The sequence below is a fragment of the Podarcis pityusensis genome (genome assembly GCF_964106645.2).
Source record: "Podarcis pityusensis genome assembly, chromosome: 12".
Lineage (NCBI taxonomy): Eukaryota > Metazoa > Chordata > Lepidosauria > Squamata > Lacertidae > Podarcis > Podarcis pityusensis.
In genome coordinates this window covers 21,485,976-21,500,220 of record NC_138037.1, presented here as the reverse complement: position 1 = coordinate 21,500,220, position 14,245 = coordinate 21,485,976, and the positions used below count along the sequence as shown (strand labels likewise).

The following is a 14,245-nucleotide window of genomic DNA, read 5'->3' as shown; positions in this document are numbered from 1 at the left end:
AAATCTGTGTATTTTTTAATGACTCTTCCAGAAATCCATTACTCAGCTTGACTTCTCTCACTCTATTTGGTTGAAAATTTATTCGAGCTTATTGTAATTCTACATGTAAACCTATTTTAATGTCATCTTCCACAGAAATCCGCCTCCTACATTGCGGCAGCCAGAGATATGGTCATCTGAATTCAATGACTTTATCAGCAAGTGAGTGACAATGGAGCCATTTAAAAATAAATCAATGTATAAAGGCGCACCATGCAGTTAAAAATAATGTAGCCACGTTTATTCAGATAGCATCCAAAATATTCAGATAGCCAATAGAGTTGGAAGGATCCATGAGGGTCATCTAGTTCAATCCCCTACAATACAGTTCCCCATCCAATTTGAAACCAGGTAGGACCCTGCTTAGCTTTGCAAATGGACTAGCAATTTTATTGCTGCTGCACCATTAATGCTTAGGTAAACCATTGTAATTTTTACACAGGATCTACTATTCAGAAAACGCAGAGCAATTTCCATTATACAGAAACTATGAATTTTAAAGCAATGTCTTTGTAGCATAGGTTTCATTCTTTATTATTTTTATTTAGGATGTTTATATCCCACCTTTCTTCCATCATGGAACTGAAGACATCACAGAGGTTCCATAATGGGCTTCATAGGTGGTCTCCTACCCAGGCAGACATAGACCTGATTTACATTAGCAAGGTGGCTCCATCTTGGGCCCTCAGACCATGCTCTTGTTTTTACTATATCTGGGAGTACATAATGCTCTTTAGAGCCATAACAGTGGCTTCACCATGGGCAGAGGCAAAGATCTGAGGAGGGGCTGTAGCTCTGTGGTAGAACACATGCTTTGCATCCCAAAGTTCCCAGACTCCATCCCATCTCTAGGAAGGGCTGGGGAAATCCCTGGTTTGAACTCCTGGAGAGCTGCTGCAAATTGTTGTGGATGATACTGAACTGGATGGGCCACTGGTCCTACTTGGCATAATGTGGCTTCCTATGCTCTGTGTATGTTGGTCCATTGGCTAGAGACTAATTCCCAGGGAATTGGTGGGTTACACCACCTTTTTTTGGGCCACGTCCACCTTAAAGCACTCCTAACCATCATGGTGATTCCTGGAAATTATAGTTTAAGAGAGCTGGCAGTTGTAGCTCTGTGAGGTCAGCACCCTTAGCAAACTTCTGTTGTGGATGAGACAGAGAGAATACAAAGCCCACACCTAGAAACTGCCAAAAAAGGGCATGAAGAGACAGGTACTAGGTAAATCATGTTATTCCAGTAACATATTCCTCCTTTAAAAAAAAAAGGTTTGCCCATTGAACTTATGAATATTGCTCTCTGAGCATTGTATAAAAGGAGAGCAATATTGTTGTGCACACTCCAATTTCTGAATGGCAAGAGAGTCAGGGGTGCCTGCGCTTGCCCAAAATTTTGTTTCCTTGGAATGTAGGTTAGCGGAGACTACAGCCATACCTTGGTTCTTGAACGCCTTGGTACTCGGACGTTTTTGCTCCCAAACGCCGAAAAGCTGGAAGTAAGTGTTCCGGTTTTTGAACGTTTTTTGGAAGCTGGATGTCCGGTGTGGCTTCCAACTGAGTGCAGGAAGCTCCTGCAGCCAATTGGAAGCTGCACCTTGGTTTCTGAACAATTTTGGGAGTCAATCGGACTCCCGGAATGGATTAAGTTTGAGAACCAAGGTATGACTGTATTGTGTCTTTAGGGTGGTTTCATTTAAATGTATGCGCAACCTGATCATAGGATGGAGGTGGCTGTCAACTCAACAAATCTTGCTGGTTTCATCATATACATTTTACCTTCCCCTACACTGGATCACAAGTTCGTAAGGGACACCCATGAGTTCCATCCAGACTGACCACCCCAAAACCTATAGCAAGATTAAAACAGACAAGAAACACAAAAATCCAGCAACATTATAAAAGCACCAATTAAAAGGGGAGCTGAAGACATAAAAAGCTGCCTGGAGTCAACATCACTAAGCCACAGTTCCCCTGCCCCTCACCCTGCCATGTTCCCATGCTGGTGAACATGGTGCTGCCAGGAGGGGAGGTCACTAAAGGTAAAGGTAAAGGACCCCTGGACAAGTGAGTCCAGTAAAAGGCGACTATGGGGTGCGGTGCTCATTTCGCTTTTCAGGCCAAGGGAGCCGGTATTTGTCCACAGACAGCTTTCTGAGTCATGTGGCCAGCATGACTAAACCACTTCTGGTGTAATGGAACACCGTGATGCATACCAGAGCGCATGGAAATGCCATTTACCTTCCTGCCACAGCGGTACCTATTTATCCACTTGCACTGGTGCGCTTTCAAACTGCTAGGTTGGCAGGAGCTGGGACAGAGCAATGGGAGCTCACCCCGTCATGCGGATTCGAACTGCTGACCTTCCGATCAGCAAGCCCAAGAGGCTCAGTGGTTTAGACCACAGTGCCACCCACTCCCATAGGGGAGGTCAATACACCCACAGGACTATTCCATGCCCCACTGCTTGAAATCAGGCTTCCTCCCTGTCTTTTTATTACATAACTGCATTTCCTAAAATCTGTGCTTTTTCCAATGGTGCAGATGTTTGACCAAAGATTATGAGAAACGCCCAACAGTGTCTGACCTGCTGCAGCATGACTTTGTGAAGCAAGTGGAGGGCAAAGAGACTGTCTTGCAGATGCAGCTGATGGAATTCATTGATGTTCACCAGCAAATGGGAATCACAGAAAAAGCAAGGTACTTTGGGGGGGGGGGAGGGTCTGTCTGCATGTAACAAAATGTGGTCTTGAAGACCATTTATTTAAATTATTCTTCAATTTTTTATTTTAGGCATCTTCCTCATTTTTATGAATGCAACCCGTTTAAGTAGCAAGCATCTCTGTAAACCAGTGAGGAAGCTGGAATTTGAACTAAGACTTGAACAGATTATGTAATATTAGATAAGCATAATATTTGACTTAACCAAACTGAATACAACCCACTGCTCATGTGTGGCTGTTTGCTAGGTGTTGGGAACTTCCTGCTCTTACAATCCCAGTCAGGTAATCCTTAGTGGTCCACCATACATATCTGCTCAGCTGTGGAATACGCTCTTTGTGACGTCTGTTAACTGTTCTCACAGGTTTGAGGCCACTGAAGCTCTTCCACATGAATAACTGTGGCCAAAATATCCCCCTCTATGGAGTTGCATTATTTCTGGCAAAACATTTCCTTCACGTGCAAAGGGAAGGAAATGTGTTGCCAGAAATAATGCCACTTTTCGACGGGGATATTTTCATCCTTGTTCCAACAGTATTTAGCAAAGTAATTATGCATTATGAAGCATTCATAATCTTCGAGCCTTGTATGAAGTTGCCCAAAGTGTTTTGGCTCTGTTTCAGAAATTCTGAAACAAGTTCATCAAAGTAATGTTCTGTATATGAGACTTAGTCATTGGTGAATATTGATATATTTCTACTCTGCTTCAAGGTAACAGATAATAGGTTTTTTTGAGGGGGATCAAATAGCACATAGAACATAAAAGCCGGTGCTATTTTAACAGTCTCAATTGTTAATGTCTCCTTTTTCCCACATCAAATGAGCTGTATAGAGAAATCTGATTAAGATCAGCTGAATTTCTTCTTATTGATATTTTTGGTGGCTTAATTTTGTTTGTTTGTGTTTTATTTTGTTTTTGCAATCTTCCAGTGAGATCTGAGGATTTATTTTGTTCTTTTTATAGCCTGCAATTTATCTTAAAAGGCTGTATTCCCCCCCCGCCCCCCCCCGCAAATGAATATAATTACCCTTAGCATTTTGAAAAACTCTTTTAACCAAGAAGTGACAAGCTCTTGCAGGAATAAAGTCCCAATGACCAAGAAAAAATCCAATGCATGGTACTAAAGAGAGAGCCTGAACTTCAAAGCCAAGAAATCAAATTAGATATATGAGTTGATGCAAGCTACAAACCTAAATACTGAAATTGTAACACTGTACAGAACACAGTTGCTTAAGTGTTGCTATTTAATGTTGCCAGTGACAAAATGGGGGATAATCAAAATAATCTTCCCTCCTCTTCTCAGTTTGATCATGCAAGGCTGGCTTGTGTAGAGTCAAACCCTTGGTCCATCAGTATTATCCATCTTTTATCTAGCTCTTGATGTGAAGGTTTTAAGTGGGGGTTTTTTCTAGTCCCACATGGAGAATATAAAGGACTGAATCAGGGATCTTTTGCCTGCAAATCATGCACTTCAAGGTCCCTCCTCCAAGCAGCTACCTTCTGCCCCAGTTCTGACTGACAAGCCAGCTAGCCAATAACTTCATGGCAGCCTTTCCTTCATTTTCTCCTCCTACAGCATTCCAGTTCAGATAAAGTGGTCACTTGTCCCTTTAAAAAACATACAAGTAGTAAACACTGAATGTGTATTTCAAATGCAAACTGCTCTGAATGAAATACAAAGGTATAGGTGCCCAAAATGAAAGCCCAAAATGAGAGCCATTGTGGTGTAGTAGAAGTTAGAGTGTCAGACTAGGACCCGGGAGACCAGGGTTCAAAACTCAGCCATGATGCAATTCTGCCATTCAGAATATGCAATTGGGTAAATCTCCAGGACCGGATGGACTGACTTCTAGATACTACAGATCCTTAAAAGAATGGCTAGTACAACCTTTGAAAGAGGTCTGTAATGAAATAATGGAGGGGAAAAGGGCACCAGAGTCGTGGAAAGAAGCATATATCACACTTGTACCGAAAATAGAGACTGAAAAGACGCAGCTTAAGAACTATCGCCCCATATCATTGCTTAATGTGGATTAAGTTTTAAGTTTTAAGGTTTTTTATAGTAAGATAAGGTTAAAATAGATTAAGGTAATTTAATGACAGAATATTATGAAAAATGGAAAAGATTTGCTGTGATAATTAACAACTAGAATACAAAAAAGGGAGGATTGAGGAGGTCGATGAAATAAGGTAATGACAGTTAAGGATTTGGGAATATTGGATTTGTTTTTAAATTTTTGTGGTTTATTTTTGCTTTTTGATTGTGATGTGTTATGTGTTTTGTTGTTGTTTTTGATTTTGATTTTTACTAATTTGTATTGTTTGATTGCTGTTTCTTTTTCTTTTGTTTTTTCCTTCTTTTTCTCTTTGTTTTTCCTGTAATTTTAAAATTCTTAATAAATATCATTTTTTTAAAAAAAAATTCCACCTTTGAAATCCCGGTAATGTCTGGGGAACTGGCAGCCCTACTCTAAGGTGCTTTGTGTGGTCCACTCACTTTTAAAGTGCACTTATTGTGGTCGAAGACTGTTCCAGTGCATGGAATCAGATTTCATTTTGACTTCACCCCTCTCCTGTATTTGATCTGAGGGCATAATAATCCATGGGATGTTCCTTGATCACATTCACATCAGTGTTCACAATCAGCGATCTTCTGACACTTTCAACATGTTTGCAAAAGGCTACCCTCAGCTTTTACAACACACTTTTTCCCCACTCCTCCTCCACAGTTCACCCATATAAAGCAGCCTTGCTCATCCTAACATGCTCCAGTGCATAGCAATTAGATGACTAAAAGTGACACTCAAACAAGGTTATTCCATCAAGCATTATCTGGCAAGATCAGCTTGTCTTCTGTTGTCTCATCTGCCCATTTTGTGTTTGCCAGTCCAAGAAGGATTGTAGTGATGCTTCTGCTTTGGGGTTTTTTGTTGTTGTTTTTGTAGCTGATCCAATTAGGTTTCACTACAAAAGATTTTTCACACACACATAAACCAGCCCTGCAAGCATTTGGACAGGATTTACAGGGAGAACTTTAGAGAAAAGATCTAGAAAGCATGTTGCTTGTTGATGTGTTAAAGGAGCTGGGTGTGAACGATAGATGTTGGGAAATATGTGTTGAGAGAAGACTACCGTGTACATGTGACTTTTTATTCCAGAATCAATGGAGGCTGAGTGCTTGTTTTTTCTATGTAGTCCACACACCATCTAGATCTGTTGCATATCTCCCCCCCCCAAGCTCCCACAAAAAGTGCTTATGGAGGACCAGGTTTCATTCTGAAAATAAAAGCTTGTTGCAAATGGATTCTGCATCATCCCACAGTGTGTCCATATGAAAGAGATGTAGGTAGTTGTATCCACACCTGCCCAATGATTTGGGTGGGCTTATACCAAGATTTCAGTCACCACTGGAATAGGAGGAAGAAGAAGACTTTGAGACCTTTTGTAGGATTCCAGGGCAGTGTGTGTGCAAATGACCAAAGCAAAACAGTATGATGCTTAACCGTGGATGTTGGTAACCTATGTCACAGTTAAACTATGCCTTAGATTACTCTGGCTGCCATCGTTTCACTTGTTAAAGCAATAAACCATGGTGAACACCACCCACAGTTAAGCATCATACTGTTGTTTGGTTTTGGTCATTTGCACACTGCCCTGGGATCTGATGGGATAAATGTCAGCCTAATTACTTTACAAATGGCAACAAATTGCCAAGGATTTGGCATTTTCCACGCTATTTTTGGAGCCATCAAAGATCACTTTTATTCATTCTGACAATTGAAACTGAAAGAGCTCCAGTGGCCTCGTTTTGCTTTGATTGAAAGGCAGGGATGAAGTGGGGGTGGCGGCAGGGAGGAGAGAAACTGAGCAGAAACAATAACTGTCTTGAGTCATTCTGTTGTCGATACAGCCTTGATGAATCAGCCTGTCAGGTCTTTGGAAGTGCCTTTAGAACAGAACGTCTGTGGCAAACACAAGGAATAAAATTCCACAGATTAAGATGGGGAAACGAGTGATATTTTTGTTTACAGTGCCTGTGAGCAGGATGGGGGGAGGTTGGAAATCCATCCGCCAACGTCAGATGGGAGAATTATTTTTATCAACTCTTTGGGGGCAAATGAAGAGAAGCGGCATCATTCACACCCCTCGAGGGATCCATGCCCTTTCACATTAGAGCAGGCAAAACATTGTGTTCTCATATCTGTCTCTTCTGTATACGTTGCATGATGAAGCTGGTTTCTAAAGCTAGTCATAAAAGAATCAGTAAGGAAGAACTCCCTCTGAAACTATGCTGCAAAGCTGAATATATGAGCAGCATCAGTGAACGTGAAGCGGGTGGAATGAAATTGGCGTTCTTAGAGGAAAGCCCAGGTAGAAGGAAAATGCAAGAGGAGGAACAGAAGATTCCCCTTGCGTCTTGGCTTATTTCTGTTTCTCCCCAGCTTACAGCCATTGCTAAACCCTGTGGGCTGAATGTGATATACCACATTGGCAATTATTCTAGCAACACTTCTATGTATTTGCCAGCATGGTTCCATTTTTTTTAATAATAAAAAAAATCACAGTATGTAATGGTTGACACTAGGAATGGGAAATGACAAGTTGACTCAAGGTCTACAACCTTTCCTGATGTGGGGGGGAGGGGAATAGAATAGAATGGGAAAGATAAGCTGTCACTTCCTGCATCTATCGTTTGTGGGCAGCTGCTTGATCAAAGTTACCCTGCTGACAGGACAGGCGTTGGAAAGGAGATGACCTTCATGTACAGCATTGCTGAGCAAATGGATTCAGAAATTACAGATTTGTGTGAAAGCCAAACATCACTTGCCCATGTTGAAATGCCTGCAGCCTCAACATAATACTTTCCCCCGCCTGCAGTTCCTTAGGATGTACATGTAACGTACCATGACCTTTCATTTGAACAGCAGGGCGTTATCAAAAGACGTTTTTGTGCCCGCGGCTCATGTCACCTTTGAGCTTTTCTCGTGTTCTTTGTGAGAATGTGCATAAGATCTTGTTCTGGGAATCCAAGGTCAGGGCCAGGGGAAGATGTGTGTGCACATGCTGGGAATTGTGGCTCTGTGAAGGGTAAACTATAATTCCTAGGAGTCTTTCAGGGGCAGAGATGCTTTGAATGTGCTTTAAATGTATGGTGTGCATAAGCTCCGCCCACTGTCACCATTACTGTCACCCTCCTCAAGTTAGAGAGGAAGCATCTGAAGTAGAGAGCTTCCTATGGTGGAAGATCAGGGATCTGAATGGCAAAAAGAGTCTTGACAAATACAGGAGAGCCAGTTTGGTGTAGTGGTTAAGAGCAGTGGACTCGTAATCTGGTGAACCGGGTTCGCATCCCCGCTCCTCCACATGCAGCTTCTGGGTGAGCTTGGGCTAGTCACACTTCTTTGAAGTCTCTCAGCCCCACTCACCTCACAGAGTGTTTGTTGTGGGGGAGGAAGGGAAAGGAGAATGTTAGCAGCTTTGAGACTCCTTCAGGTAGTGATAAAGCGGGATATAAAATCCAAACTCTTCTTCTTCTTCAGTAGGGCCCCTGTTTCACACCCTTCAGCCTGTAAAGAGAGATGGCGATGGGGACAAAGCTTAGCAACATTACCCCTATTCCCCTCAACTCATTGGGTTGGTTCTAAACATGAGTAGAAGGTGTGAACAGGGTTACTGCTAATGTCACAACTGTTCTTCCTGCATTTTTCTTTGCAAGTAGAAGCATCCTTCCATGTTTTTGTTTTCTTGAACAGATTTGAGCGTATTCATACTAAGAAAGGGAATTACAGTAGGTCTCCAGTTACCAACCAGGAAGATGTAGATGATCTGGCAACCTTGGAAGTACTAGATGAGGTAAGACATTTTTTTATAAAGAAAAAAATGCTAGGGGATTTTGTAGATTGGGAAAGCTGCATGCTGAGAACAGGCACCCACCCTGGGTAATAGTCTTCTGTGATAGGACAATCTGTGGTTTAAATTTCTGGATGGGGTTGTATTTCCCTCATGGGGGTCAGTGGACTATAGGACCAGGTGTTATTGGGCTATAGTTCCCGATGTTCCTGACCATTGGGCATGCTGGTTGGGGTTAATAGGATCTGGAGTACAACAACATTTGGAGAGCCTTAAAGAATCAATCCTACCACCTGGAAATGCTGTTAGCCTCTAATTTTGATACTCACCAAGCCAGTGGTTCATCATTATTAGTCGATTTCTAGAGTGTTTTATACTTTTGAAACAGCTTTGCCAACATTAGCCAATTAATGGCACAGGAGCTGAGCTAATGGATGCAATTAATCTAAGGTGTTAGGTTCTCATCCAAACATTTATTTGCACTATGATGAGCCATATGCTAAGAAGTTGTTTTTTTGCCAAAAGGCAAAAGTCATTAAATGTGATAGCATGTGTAGCTAATGAGAGAAAGAAGTAGCAAAATTCTCCTCTCCTCTCCGGTCTTGTGTGAATTTTGCAAGGCAGGTATAAAAACATGGTGGATGATGAGAGTGAAGGTAAAATCATGGGCAACACAAGGCCAACACAAGTGCTGTATATCCACGAACTATGTTAGGGTCTCCTGCATAATGTTACCTGAAGTGGCTAAATTAGATTAGAGTCAATCTGTTACTTCTTACTTGGGGCAAATGACAAAATAAGGCAACTAAGGGAATGATAGAGATCCCCAAGTGCGTATTCTATATGAGAGTGAGTAGACTCAGTGGAAGGAGCCATAGCTCAGTGGTAGAATACACGCCTCACACACCAAAAGTTCCAGGTTCAATCCTTGGTGTCACCATTTAATTTTAAATAGATCTCAGGCAGCAGATTAGGAGAATCTTAGAAAGTTAATGGTGGTGAGAGTTGACAAGTTAGATAGAGCAATAGTCAGACACAGTTAGGATGGGCCATAACTCAGTGACAGAGCACATACTTTGCATGCTTTAAAGGCCCTAGATTCAACCCACAGGTAGGGCTGAGTGAGTCAGAAACCCTGGAGAAATGCTACCAGTCATTCCAGACAATACTGAACTGGATGGACTCACTGTGAGACATAGTAGGAGGTCTCCTGTGGCTCTAATACACTTTTGTGCTACTAATCACTAATGCAGATGCACAGAACTGAAGGTAAATGAGCACATAGTAAGGGAACACACAATTATGCATGTTGGCAATATGGCTCAAGACACCAAAATGTTTCTGATGTCTGTGTAGTATCAAGATGCCCCAAAGTCCCGATTCTTAATTCCTTTGGATAAATTTTCAAAACCAGACATCAATAGACATGTCCTTCTCTCCCCCCCCCCCCAACAGAATACAGTAACAGAGCAACTGCAAAAGAGCTACGCCAAGAATCAGATCTACACCTACGTGGGGGACATTCTCATTGCAGTCAATCCTTTTCGGAACTTAGACCTTTACGCTACACAGGTAGGAAAATAAAATCTTGGAATTTTGAGTGATTTCACACACACACACAAACACCCACACCCACACACCCCTTGGTAATGTCACTGGGCTTGGCCACATGTCCCTGGAGCTTTCAAAGTCCTCTCTGGAGCTGTTTGCTTAGATCTGTCAGAGAAGTGATTGATGTCCGACGCTTGGACTAAAGACAGGTCACAAGGGAAGAAGTTGTACAAAGTCTCATTTCTCACTCTGAGTTGGAAGAAAACATTGAGTGGAATATTGCCTCTGAGCATTCTGAGCTAGGCAAATGAGTATTGCAAACCAGGTAATTATAAATTTTGGCAACATCACTGCTCATAACTGGTCGGTCTCATGAGGCCAGTGACACAAGATGATAGTCTAAAACAGAAAATAGCATTTCTCTTTTAACTTTTCAGCATTCCAAACTGTACATTGGGGCCAAACGGACTGCCAACCCTCCTCACATCTTTGCTGTGGCTGATATTGCATACCAGTCCATGGTCACATTCAGCTCTGATCAGGTAGTGGTAATGGTGGGCCGGGTTTGATATACTTCTCTGGGTTGTGAAGATAGCTGGTTATAGCATGTGCTCTTCCACTCTTGCCTTCAGTGTATTGTCATATCTGGAGAAAGTGGAGCAGGGAAGACACAAAGTGCCCATCTTCTGGTTCAGCAGTTGACTGTCCTTGGAAGGGTAAGACATATCCTAGACCTCTTTATTTATGTCTTTGCCAGGCACAGGCAAACTCCGGCCCTCTAGATGTTTTGGAACTACAGTTCCCATCACTCCTAGCTAACAGGGCCAGTGGTCAGGGATGATGGGAATTGTAGTCTCAAAACATCTGGAGGGCCAGAGTTTGCCTATGCCTGGTCTTTGCCTTCTGCCATCCTGCACCATGCCAGCTCAGCCACCAACTTGTAAATAAAGCCTTGCCACATCTTTCTTTTGCACCCTTAGACATGATCAAATCCCCAACAGAATGGAGAGCAGTTCAAATAAATATTTTCCCCTAGTTAAGGAACTAACAGGTGAACTAGCCCTTACTTTCTGCTAGTTATTGATGGTGAACATCCCCAGATAAGGAGGATTCCAACAACCCCACAGAGGAAAGGAGTACTATTCCATCACTACTCTGAAAAATTACGTTTGTGTTTTAAAATTCTGTGCATTTTCCTTATTGTCATTGTTGTTATTTTGGAATGCGTATCTAGGCTAATAACAGGACACTTCAAGAAAAAATTCTCCAAGTCAACAATCTGCTGGAGGCTTTTGGAAATGCAGGCACTATTATTAATGATAATTCCAGCAGATTTGGGAAATACCTAGAAATGAAGTTCACTTCCAGTGGAACTGTTGTAAGTGCTCTGATTTCAGAATACCTCCTAGAAAAATCAAGAGTCATACATCAAGCTGTGTAAGTAAAAGGAAAACAAAGGGGGTGCTTTTCTGGCTGTGAGGAAGAGAGAGGGAGGCTTGGTTCAAACAAACTCTAAGGGTGGTACAGCCTACATGTCATTGGGGTGGGACTCCATCTGCCTAGGCCAGGCACTGTAAAGTCTATCAGGCATAGGCAAACTCGGCCCTCCAGATGTTTTGGGACTACAATTCCTGCCATCCCTGACCACTGGTCCTGTTAGGTAGGGATGATGGGAGTTGTAGTCCCAAAACAGCTGGAGGGCCGAGTTTGGGGGTGCCTGGACTAGCCCAATCAGACACCTTGGATGTAGCCTCTGAAACTGCATTGTGCATAACCTGAACTGTGTAATGTTTATTATTATTATTATTATTATTATTATTATTATTATTTACATTTTATGTAGGCTAATGCCCATGTAGCTTCGGCCTGTACATCTAAGCCAGGTTTCCTCAAACTCGGTCAGGGATGATGGGAATTGTAGTTTCAAAACATCTGGAAGGCCGAGTTTGAGGAAGCCTGATCTAAGTTCTGTGTAAACGTTATGATGACCAACACATTGATATATTTGGGTTAAGCATTAACAGTGGACTGGGAATCATGATGTTGCAGTCCCCTGAGTTGGGCTAAGCTAGTTCTATGATTACTATTACCATTTATTGCATTTGTTAGCTGTTGCAATTCTACTTTAAGCTGTCTTAGGAGGGCTTGTTGCCCTGAAAGGCAGTGAGAAAAAATTTCAAATAAAATAAATTTTATAATAGTAGAAGACAATCAGAAATTAGACGTTACTGGTTCAATGTTGATTGTGTTTCAATAATTGCCATATTGAGGTGTGTGGTGTTGTGTTTTTTTTTCCATTTCAGAGGAGAGAAGAATTTTCATATTTTCTATTACATCTATGCTGGTTTGGCTGAGAAGAAAAAACTAGCTCATTACAAATTGCCAGAAAATAAACCTCCCAGGTATAACATTCCATTTGTATTCTTTAGGATAAATGCATAAGTGGGCAGCCTTTGCTAGAGTGAGCCTTTTGAAATATAGAGTGGGTTCACAATTTCTCATACTCTTTTCCCTGTCCCCATCATCCCTCTAGGTATCTACAAAACGAACATCTCAGAACTGTACAAGATTTCATGAACAATAGCTTCTACAAATCCCAGTTTGAATTAATTGAGCAGTGCTTCAAGGTGATTGGGTTTACGATGGAGGTGAGTGTCAGTGATATTTTAACTTGTGCACCTTAGAGAGAGAAGTAGGCCTTGATTGACAGTATGAAGGTTGCCAATAATTTCTAGAGTAGTGGGTGTCTCACTCCCAGTTCAGGGGCCTGATTAAACCCCCATACTAATTTCTCCCCCCAAGATGCCACTAATTTTGGAGGCAGTGGCAAAAAGAAGGGGAATACATTTGACACAGTGCTAGAGTGGCTGAAACCCATTGCCCTGATGGGAATGCAAATCACCTCCTCTCCAGTCATCAGATCAGCTGTTTGATGAGCAGAGAGAGGGAAATAACACCAGACTGTCTCTATTTTCCTGAGATGTCCCTGATTTAGAGAAGCCATCCCGGTTTCTGATTTGATTCTGCAATGTCCTGCTTTCCATAGGATGTCCCTATTTTCACTGGAGAAAGGTTGGAGGGTATGGTAGGATGTCCCTATTTTCATTTGAGAAATGTGGGAAGGTATGTATAGGGAAGCTTTTAAAATGTTTAATATTTTATTACATTTTTACATACGTTGGAAGCCACCCAGAGTAGCTAGGGCAACCCAGCAAGATGTGTGGGGTATAAATAGTAAAATTACCAGTAGGGAATGGGATGTCTCTATTTTCACTGGAGAAATGTTGGAGGATATGTAACACCCCCTTCTCAGCTGATCTGCATGGATTAGCTGAGAAGGAGGGTCTGTATGTCTAAGATTCTAGCCCTCAGTTTCTAGCCAAAGAATGAGCTGTTGGTCCAGAAAAGGTTGACCACCCCATTCTAGAGTACTTCCCCAAAGGTGGCAGCTGGTGGTGGCTTTAAGTTGTCAGTCTGCACTCCAACGAACCATAATCAGTTGACTATGGAGCACGGTTGCTTGGTAGCAAAACAAACTACAATTCCTAGCTCATATTACTATGAGTTGGGGGGGGGCACACAGATAGGCTGTATGTCAGAGCTTCCCTTCTAATTCCTGGATCCAGCACGGATTCAATTGCTGGAATACCCAAGCCAGCCTGGTAATGCCCACTAAGTATGGTTTGTTAAGGGAACAAAGAGAGTGACTCTGTGCCAGAGGCCAAATGGGTAGGCCTCCCTCCCTCAGCTGTCTGTTGTTTGGAAAGACAAAACAGAGAGTTGAGTGATATGAGCTAGAAAGTGGATGCAATAGAAGTCTGGAAAGGCAGAGAGAGTGCCAGGCCTGATTTCTGCTAGAATCCAAGGCTGTGGCTATGGGAAGAAACAAGACCCTCTTTTGGTGTTGATGCTGTGAACCCCTCCATCAAAAGCTCAGGTTGTATATGTGTGTAAATAAACCTTATATCATAAAGACACCACAGTCTCTGCTTTGCCTCATTCCCAAAAGGAAACACAAACCCTTCGTAAGCATCTGGAACCCCCGGAATCTTGCACTGCTCAGAGTTTGGGGTGGCGTGCAGC

General features: G+C 42.3%; 1 protein-coding gene and 1 long non-coding RNA gene across 3 annotated transcripts in view; one reads left to right on the top strand and one right to left on the bottom strand.

The window, feature by feature from the left end:
- Positions 1–14,245, bottom strand: part of LOC308459312 — a 171,451-nt gene that overhangs the window by 106,564 nt on the left and 50,642 nt on the right. The window lies entirely within an intron of this gene.
- MYO3A (myosin IIIA) overlaps positions 1–14,245 on the top strand; it is a 105,982-nt gene that overhangs the window by 44,593 nt on the left and 47,144 nt on the right. For both annotated transcript variants that reach the window (XM_080974376.1, XM_080974375.1), the window contains exons 8-16: positions 136–201; positions 2,584–2,739; positions 8,515–8,614; positions 10,067–10,183; positions 10,600–10,704; positions 10,795–10,878; positions 11,397–11,599; positions 12,466–12,564; positions 12,696–12,810. In XM_080974376.1, coding sequence (XP_080830502.1) covers positions 136–201; positions 2,584–2,739; positions 8,515–8,614; positions 10,067–10,183; positions 10,600–10,704; positions 10,795–10,878; positions 11,397–11,599; positions 12,466–12,564; positions 12,696–12,810 — 1,045 coding nt within the window. The remainder of the gene's footprint in view (positions 1–135; positions 202–2,583; positions 2,740–8,514; positions 8,615–10,066; positions 10,184–10,599; positions 10,705–10,794; positions 10,879–11,396; positions 11,600–12,465; positions 12,565–12,695; positions 12,811–14,245) is intronic.